This window comes from Manacus vitellinus, unplaced genomic scaffold, assembly GCF_001715985.3.
Source record: "Manacus vitellinus isolate BGI_N305 unplaced genomic scaffold, ASM171598v3 scaffold_14_pilon, whole genome shotgun sequence".
Lineage (NCBI taxonomy): Eukaryota > Metazoa > Chordata > Aves > Passeriformes > Pipridae > Manacus > Manacus vitellinus.
Genome location: NW_021939063.1, coordinates 13488730 through 13498289, shown reverse-complemented (window position 1 = coordinate 13498289; position 9560 = coordinate 13488730). Strand labels below are relative to the sequence as shown.

Sequence of the window (9560 nt, the reverse complement as noted above, 5' to 3'; positions counted from 1 at the left end):
GCTGCTCCACACTCAGCAGTAGGGAAGTGCTGCTCTGTCAGACGAGACACTCCAAATCACCTAACGAGGCCAAACTCTGCCTTGAAGAATATCTTCGTTATTCACCAAGGCAGATTTTTTCTTTTTTTTTCTTTTTTTTTCCCAGTCTTGGTAGGTTTTGGAACCAGCCCCTGTGACTCAGGGATAGCGCAGTTAAAGCCTTTCTGATTCTTTGCTCTTTGCCCTCCGGTGACACTGCGGGAACAGTCAGACATGCAACCAACACAGCACTTCATGCTGGATATACCCCTTATTTACAGAGCCCTACATGCACTGAACAGCTTTATATACCCTATTCTAGCAACTTCTAGTGTCTGAAACTAAAAGTCATGGACAGGTCTGTGTGTTCCTCACATCCATAAGGATTGTTCTAGCATCCCAAGCACATTACATGGTTGCTCTGCCTACTGCACATGTATTACGTTCCATGGGACTAAATTAGGATATGTCGGATTTTCCCCTCAAACTACTCTATTGTTTGTAAGAAAAGTCAATTTTTTAACTTTGTAAAATAAATATTCTCAGATTCTCGCCCATTATTGCCAAAAATATAAGCCTAACACAGTTCTGGGATGGACACAGAGAGGGTTTCGAGGCACTTCTCTTTGCAACCTTTATATTTTTCTTTTTTCTTTTTTTTTTTTCCCCTTCCCCCGCCCTTTTTTTTTCCTTTTTTTTTTTTTATTTTTCTTAAAAGAAAACAACAACTCGTTGGACTCTATAAATAAAAAGTGGAGATAGTCCTGTGGAAAGGGAGAGGGGCCTGCGCCCCTCGCTGGCAGGCGGCTGCAGCTCCTCCCACCTCGTCCCGTCCCCCTATTTGCACACAAACTGGTCCACGATCTCTGTGCACAACTTGCATTTCACGTAGCAGCACCAGTGGAACTTGCAGTGGCAGCGCTCTCTCTGCACCGTCTTGAACTGGTCGTACCCCCGGCCGCAGCACATGAGTTCGCAGCCGTCCATGCCCTCCGAGGTCTTATTGCACAGGCGGCCCTGGGTGCCCAGGGAGCCGGTGCTCTCGTTGCGCACGCAGTAGTCGGGGCTGGGGTCGATGTACACCAGGTCGTGGATGGTGGGGGCGTTGAAGCGGCTGTTCACCTGCACCAGCTTGCCCCGGCTGTTGAGTTTCATGGCGGCGGCGCTGTCGTATTTCTCCTTCAGGGCATCGCCTACCTTGCGGAAATCGGCGAGCTGCAGCCAACAGGTCTTCAGGCTACAGGAACCGGAGACGCCGTGGCACTTGCAGGCCACGTCAGCCAGGTTGTACACCGTCTGGAGGAGTCAGGGAGAGAAGCAAAAATGATGATGAAAGACTAGTGTGGCTGTGAAAGCATTTATTCCCCTCATTTCCTGCCCTCTGTCGTATTCCCACTGGCCCTTCCATTGTATTCACCTTAACATTCTCTCCCCCTCCTCCAATACACTGGGAAGGAAGAGCAAGTGAGCTGATACACGTGCACCTCCCACCACCCCAAACAGCCGGGAGGAGGAGGGGAGCACTCTCACCAGCCTCTCCCCACCACTGAGACAGCCACAACAGCACATACACAGCCCAGACAGCAGCATCAGTCAGGCTGCGCTCAAATTTTAGGAATTTGCTCTCACGCCAGCAAAGGATTTTGCTGTTTCATTGAGAAATGTAAAACATCCCTTTATTTTCTATCTGAGTTACTCTCCCTATTGATCTCTGCTTGAGGCTGCAATTAGGGAAAGAGTTAAGATTCCTCTTGCTCCTGGCTCAGCTGCAGCTGATTGTCTACTCTTGGCTCGGCATCCTCCTCCTATCCCAAATACTGCTCTGGAAGAGAGACTTCATCCAAGAAGAAACCCCCAAACACCTATGGGTGGAAGACAGAGCTACATAGCAATATCCTCTTTACAAAGCTTTGGCAGCAAAACCTTAGTCATTTACCCTGTACAAATAGAAATAAGAGTCAGTGTTGACACTGCCCCAAAAATCCTGGGGTCTGACACATTAGATGATACTGTAGACAACTTCCACCCAGCAGTTACAGAGAGTTTTAGCGCTGCCAAATGGCACTGCAAAGATGAGGCTGAGGAAGGAAAAACTGCTCGAGTCTCCGTAAGCAACCGTGAAAGTGTAATTTTTCTTCTTGCTAATAGTAATTGGCCTGTCCATTGCTTCCAGACACCTTCCTCTTACATTTAAATACTATTAATTTTCAATTATCTTTCATCCTCCTTCACCTTAGAACACAAGTGTAAAGTCTCCAGTCGACTATTGCTGGCACTTCAAGCTCTAGGAAAATAATGATTTTGGCTCTTCACATTGAGAGTATTAAAAAAAAAGAAAAGTTTACACCCATTCATTTAAGGCATTTTTGAGATTAAAGAAACCATAAAGACATGTTCAACCACAGAAGACCATGTTTCCTAATAGCATGGAGAAGCTCTTTTACATCCTCTTAAAGCAGAGAAAGAAAAAAAAGGTCAGAACAGTCCTGCGGCACGATTCCAGCCTGGGAAGCCCAGCACATCCCTCCTCCTTCCAACACACACTGTCCTGGTTGGAAATACCAACTAATAAAATCCTGTTCTACAGAGAATCCACAGCGAGCAGGGCACTTTTCATGAAACAATACAGAGGGAAACACAACAAGCTTTGGTTCCGGCCTCCCCCATGAGGAAGGCAATAGGACTGTCAGACAACCAGAAGCAACACAAATTCCTGTATTCCCCACCCACCCACACCCTGTATTTGCCGTCTTCTTGTTCCGTGCATCAAAACAAAGACAAGCCATGGTGGTCGGTCTGTGCCTCACTGAGGCACATCTTTCCCAAAAAGGAGGGACACGGAGGAGAGAGGAGGGAGACTGTTCTGCAGTCACTTACCCTTCTCCCGGCCTCGTTGTTGTGCAGGTTCATCATGATCCGGGCGCTCTCGTAGGAGCCTCGCTGGTAAACTCTCTCACGCTCCCGGGCGTCCACGAACTCCTTGGCAAAGCGGTATCCGTACTCGATGTTATCCCCGCAGCCACCCCAAAGCCAGTCCCGGGGCAAGTCCTTGGGCCGTGCAGCTCGGCTGCAGCCACAGGAGGAGAGCTCTCCCTCCCGGCAGGCACGGCTCATGGCATTGACCACGCCGGCCGCGCTCACCGCGTAGGTGAACGCCGTCTCCCGGCTGCCTGCACAGAGAGACAAGTGGTGTTAGGGGAGAGCCCACGCACACCACTCCCTGCCCACTGAGGAGCTGGGAGGACAAAGGCTCTCCAGGAGCCACCAAAAACTAATATGCCTACTAAAAGGTAGAGTAACCCTGAACCAAGCCTCCCAAAATGTCTCCACTCTGGAAGAACCAAGCAAAACCAACCCATTAGAGCACACACAGCATTTGTGAAGAGCAGAATTCACTTGTTACTCATGTTGGTGAAAGCCTGGATGAGAGGGCAGAAAGGAGGTAGGTCAGGGTTGGAGCACAATGCCAGCAGGGCCAAAGCGGCCATGCCTGCATGTGAGGGGCGGGAAGGGAAACAAGTTTCCTGTCTTTCAGAAGAAAGAGATGTTAAATACAACTTTTAAAAGTCTGGTTCTTAAATTACTACTTCTCAAACATGATTGATGCACTTCACCCACTTGTTCCAATTTATTTAAAGTTCAAGCGTTTTACAAAGCCTCCTGGTATCAAAAGAAACGTGCAGCAGAGCAACACACAACTTTCCACCCTACACATTAGCCAGACACTTCTGTAGGAGACTATTTAAAACTAACGACAACCTGTGCTGTTTAGTATCCACCACTTGAGCTCATGCGAATATGGCAAGTGAGTCCACGGACAATCATCTTTACAAATTACAGGGAAGCAAAAGCCTTTGGCACAAGGCAGCCTTGAAGGTTTTCTCCTGCATCTGGTGCCCTTAAATGGAAATGGAAAACCTCAAGTTTCAAACTTTCGGAAGAAAAAGTTACAATACCCACAACGTAAGACATGGCCACGTACCATCCTACTGACAGTATCTAGTCCCATCTTATTTAAAGTCTGACTTTCCCAATCACTTTTCCAAGGCTGCCACAAGTTACTACAACCAGCAAAGCTTTCAGACAAACAAACACAGAACTTGCACCAAAGAGCACACCTGAGGTTTGCTTTTCTTCTTAAGAGAAAGCATCCCAATGGGTCTTTTCAAGAAAGATTCCCAGAATGACTGAGAATAGACTAAATATTTTTTTTTCTCTTTATAAGTTAAGTTTTATTCCTAATGTTTTGTCCAATCAATAAATCAAGCTAGCTTTAATTTTGATTTTACATGATTTTTCTCAAGGAACAGCATTGGCCTTTGTAAAATTAGGGCTTTAAGAGCCTACGTTTTGGGCAAGTCATGTATATTCAGCCAGCAACATTTTGAGGCAAAAACTCTTTGTACAAGATGTACCATGACAAGTCAAATCTAGTAGGAGCTTTCAAGCACTTATGAAACATAAATAATTTGCAGTTTGGTCCGTATTTATTATCAAGATGACACCATGGTCAGAGCAGCTTTGTTAATATAACAGCTGTCATCCACTGGATTATTTTAGTAATAGATGCTGGTTTTAAATGGGAAAAATCAGAAATCTTATGTTGGGAAAGATGAGATTTAAGGAAGATGAGAAGCACTTTTCTACTTTACTTAAAATGATCTACTCTCACAGCCACCTGTTCATGGAAGTATTTACACAAATTATGGGTATAAAGGGTTACAGGAGTAGCCTTTTCAGTTAAAAATAATTGGCTTTATGCAGTGACTTAGCCCTTGCATTTACTGCAAACTATAGCAGGGGGAACCTCATACAGATTTTAATGTTCCCCTTTGCTGTGTAACACATATTTTTGGATTAATTCCTCAAGCAAAATTTCCACTAGTTTGAGAGGAAAGAAACGTGGTCTGCTTTGGACCACAGGACTCACCTCTTCCATTCCATTTTTGTTCTTTTTCATGTTTCATCAGCTCACGCTTTCACATGGTTAACTATGTCACCTATTGCAGGATTTAAACTCATAAAGCTGACTATTTTTGACTAATTTTCATTATTAATTTGGAACAAATCTTGAAGAACTTACTCTTAGTGGGAAGGAGAAAGAAAGGCTGGGGTACAGAAAGGAGAGTTGCCCCCAGTTTCCCTCCTTGAACATTAAGGCAAATTATAAAATAGCATCAGCTGCTGAAGTAGATTTCAAGCAAACACTGCCTCAAGTCATCGACCCAGGAACACACTAAGAGTGATGGTTTCACATGGATGAGTTACTCTGACTTTTTTTTCGGTCTTCAGGCACAACTGTGCTTTCCTTCACTGTCAAACATATCTGTCTTTTCCCACAGTCCAGGATTTCTCTCTATTGTAGCCATGGCAAGAAAACACACATTCCAAACACGTTCAAGTCCCCTCTCTCCCATATATATAAAACATAGAAATGGAACTGTTCAATATACACACACTGTAGGAAGCCACCCACAGAGCAAGGAGCTGAGCTTTACACTTGATCTGAATAAGTCTGCAAGAACAGAACAACTTTTTTTTTATATACCTGAACAGAAGATACAAAACATTCTTTGTCTTGCACTTTAAAAGCATTCAACATCAGGCTAAAGGCAGAATAAACTGGACCCCAAGTACACAGAGCTGCTGGGGGAGGACCCAGTCATTTTATTTTCTGTGTGCAAAGCCCAAGTACAGCCTGCCCAGGGCTGATGGGCACGAGATGGGGCAAGGTGGGGAAGGCAGGGAGGGCCACGGCCTGACCTGGGAACCAGCAGCCAAGGAGAGCAGTGCAGAACACAAGCCCTAAAATTTTACAGTTCAATAAGCCACAGAGCAAGTTTCCAAACCCAATGCTAGGTTTATTTGTACAGCTTTAGCTAACTGTGCATGGTAAATCCTGGAAGAAAGACTGTCCATTGACGCATGGGGCCATGGCTGTGCTGTGGGGCAGTGCTGTGCCCGGGTGCTCTCTGGGGCACTGCCAACAGCAGATGGCAAAGCCCTTTCAAACAATGTGCATTCAGACCCTGACTGTCACCTTGCACACTGGTGGGAGTAAGGAGTGTCTGACAGTCCCTGACATGCCAGGGTATGACAGGCTGAAATAAATTGAATCAGGCTCTGAAAGTGCCCACTCTTCCTTCCCCTCAGAGGAACACCAACTGGTCATTACTGAGGGTCAGCGTGAAATAATACAAATGTCACCCACACCACCTTCCTTGCTCTCAGTGTACACACTCTTTACACTCTAATTCTTGAATATGGCTATTAACCTTGCTTCCATCTGCAATTAGAATAAGTGGCTTAATTACATGATGAATTGCTGTGTAGACATCAGCTAATACAGTCATATTCATCAGAAGGGTGCGGCAAAGTTATTTAACTTGAAAGAAACTACCTTTAAATAGACTTGTCATACTTGGGGCGGGCAGAAACAACTATTCCAGAGACAGACACCACAAATCATGAGCCCAATCATGAGCCCAGTCCTGTATACTTCTTCACTCCAATAGTTCCCCTGAGCTAATTTTCACTTGCTTGGATAATAAATAAGGGCTGAAGGATGAAGGCCTAAATTTTAAATGGATTATTTTTCTGACATTTGTTAGATTACTAGAACAGAGAGGTGTACTGAAAAAGCTTTCTTTCATGTTACATGTGTTTTTAGACTTCTGCTAGGGTAAGGTAAAAAAACAAACTCTATGGGGGGTTAATACTGTGCTTGCAAAAAGCCTAGGGAAGGTTGTTTATCCAAAATCAGCTGTTCCAATTCGATACTTTCATGCAATAGATTTTTTTCTATTTGTCTGACAATCTCCAAATAAAAACTGCTTTTAACAAAAATTGAGACCAAATGTGAATTGATATATTCCTTCAACTTTAACTGGAGTTAGCCCATTTACAGATAAAACCTAGACTGAGACCCATTTTAAAACTTTTTTGTTTAAAGCAGCACAGAAAAACACTGACACAAAAGCTTCACTTCACAGCTTCAACTAAAAAGCACTGCTGAGTTTGTCAGTGTACTGATCACTACTTAAAAGATCACAGGTATCACCCAGAAAATAGGCATTTTTCAGTTGATTGCAATCTGACTTGAGAAAGTCAGAGGGAAGTTTCACCATGGACTCAGCTCAACAGCACTGGTTAAAATTTTGCCAAGGCCTTTAAAATACGATGAGGTCCTTAAAGGCCGGGAAAGGCAGGCAGCACGTGAGCACTGGAGAAGCCCTTTTCAAAGAGGAGCTGATAGGGAAAGAGTTGGGTGTCCACCTAATTGTGATAAGATGTTAAACAGGAATCTGTCTCTCTTTCCAGCAGCGTGATTACGTTAAAGGTGAGTTATAAAGACAATCACACATTTTGCCCTGACAGAACTGCTTTCATAAAAATTGCCCTGCTACAGTACCTTAAAAATAAATCTGTTTTCTTTAAAAAGAGAAAAAAAACCCCATATCTGGAAATAAGCAAGGAGGAATTGCCTATAAACACTAATCGACAGAGCAGCAATTTTCAGTTAACCTCTGGACCAAGAGCGATTTATTATGCAGCCGCTAACTTTGGAACTAGACATGGACATCTTTAATTTTACAAGAGGCTGCTGGTTTTAATTCTCTTAGGTTGCCTTCGTTTTCTCTCAGGTTCAGTAAAAAAGAGATTTCAGGGCCTCATTCTCCTTTCTCCTCTATTCCCATATGCAAATATATATTCCTACTTTGTTTTCCAAGACACATGGCTGGACAGTGGTGGGAAATCACCTCCAGCTAAAAATAATCCAACTCCTTTGCCAACTTTTAAAAACACTTGATTGTATACAGTACTCAGCAAGAACCTGGCAAGAGCTTCAAGTGCAGAACAGTGTGTGCCATACATATCCTTAGACAAGAGTTTAATCATAAAGATGTTGCTTCCTACCTATCTGCATGACTCTGCCAAAAACAGAGTTGTTGTCCACAGTGCTGCAATTCCATCTTCTATGTCTGAACTGATACTGGCACTCCTTAATGCCCGTCTTTGCACCCTCTCCAATGAACTGCATATGGTCCTGATACAATTGGCAGAGTTTCTTCTGTCCTTGGGAAAGCCCTGCTAGCTGGCTACATAGTGGCTGGGCTCCTATTATATACACCTCTGACATCTGAACAGGGTTCATGGGGTTCATGGGATTCATCCCTAAAGACCTGCATAAAGAAAGATTTGCATTAATAAACAGAAGACTCTAAAATAAAATAAAATAATTTTTTAAGAAATCTATAAATCCCAAACAGAACTGTATCTTATACATGAGTATACAACTCCTGGTTTTGCTAATAAGTGAGAAAAAAAACCTAAACAAACGCTTAAATATGAAACTTTTGTTTTAAGGACAGGACAGAAGTTATTAGTTCCCATCCATGTGGTTATCAGCATATATTAAAGACTGAAGTAAGACAGACTTGGAAGACTTGCATCTAGGCAGCCCTTTACCAGTTTAAGTTGGCATAGTAAAAATAACAGAAGCTCCAAACAATTGCAAGGCCAGGAAAATAAATACAGCAAAAATTAAAAAAGCCCCCCAAACCCCAATTTGTTTTAACACATATTTTACATTTAAATCCGGACTTTTCAATCTCTTCTACTTTAAAAAATAGGGAAACTTTTAGCAAGCCAGGAGTTAGAAACTTGCTACAGACCACTTCTAGCTTCTTCCGAATGACAACACAACAATACAGGCAAGTACATTCACTGTAAACAAAATCAACTTTGTTTTCTTAATTCTGAAAGTGCTCTTCACATGATACATTTCAATTAAAAAGTGGCCATTAATCCACAAAGGATCACTTGAAACAGCAGAGAAACACCTATTTCAAGAACTCTCAACATTAAACACTATACAATTTGCCAAAGCAGAAATTTAAATGTACCTCTTTGTAACAAAATACATTTGTAAACATTTGAGTTACAGAAAACTTCAATCCAAAACTTTAATAAAAGTTTTTACTTGTAAGTCAGCATTCTCTCTTATACATGCAAAATTTCTAAGTGACTTAAAATGGTTCTTTTAAGAGAGACACAATTCTAGTAATTTAAAGATGATAAAATCCACAGAGAATCTACCATTCAGCATTCTCAAAAGTGTATTGTACAAGACGAGATGGTGCACATTTACCCTTATTCGACAGACCCGTTCATTTTACTACACAACGTACTACACCGAGCACACCACTCCCCAGCTGCCTCGCTCCAGCGGTACTCCCTCAGAAACAAAGTACGTAAGAAGCACACAGACATTTAAGCAAGCAAATCTTGACACCCCCTTTTAAAATCAAGTCGATAGGAGATGCTTACCACCAAGAGCTGGCTTCTATTACAACCTGGGTAAAAGAAGAGAAAACGGCCAGAGCCACTACGAGGTACTGAGAAGCCATTGTACTGCCAACTGTCCCCACTGCACCTCCGTGGATTAATACTGCACCGGATTTCTAGAGGGGGGAGAAAAAGGATCAGATTGTTTATTGCTCCTCAGACCATTTTCGAACATTCAAGTTTAAACAACGGAA

General features: G+C 43.0%; 1 protein-coding gene across 1 annotated transcript; it reads right to left on the bottom strand.

The window, feature by feature from the left end:
• Positions 1-685: 685 nt before the first annotated feature.
• WNT5A (Wnt family member 5A) lies at positions 686-9560 on the bottom strand. Its single transcript, XM_029958298.1, has 4 exons — positions 9349-9560; positions 7936-8201; positions 2896-3188; positions 686-1314 (listed from the first exon to the last, which is right to left on the bottom strand). Exons 1-4 carry the CDS (start codon positions 9426-9428, stop codon positions 856-858), a joined length of 1098 nt encoding a protein of 365 aa, XP_029814158.1. The 5' UTR covers positions 9429-9560; the 3' UTR covers positions 686-855.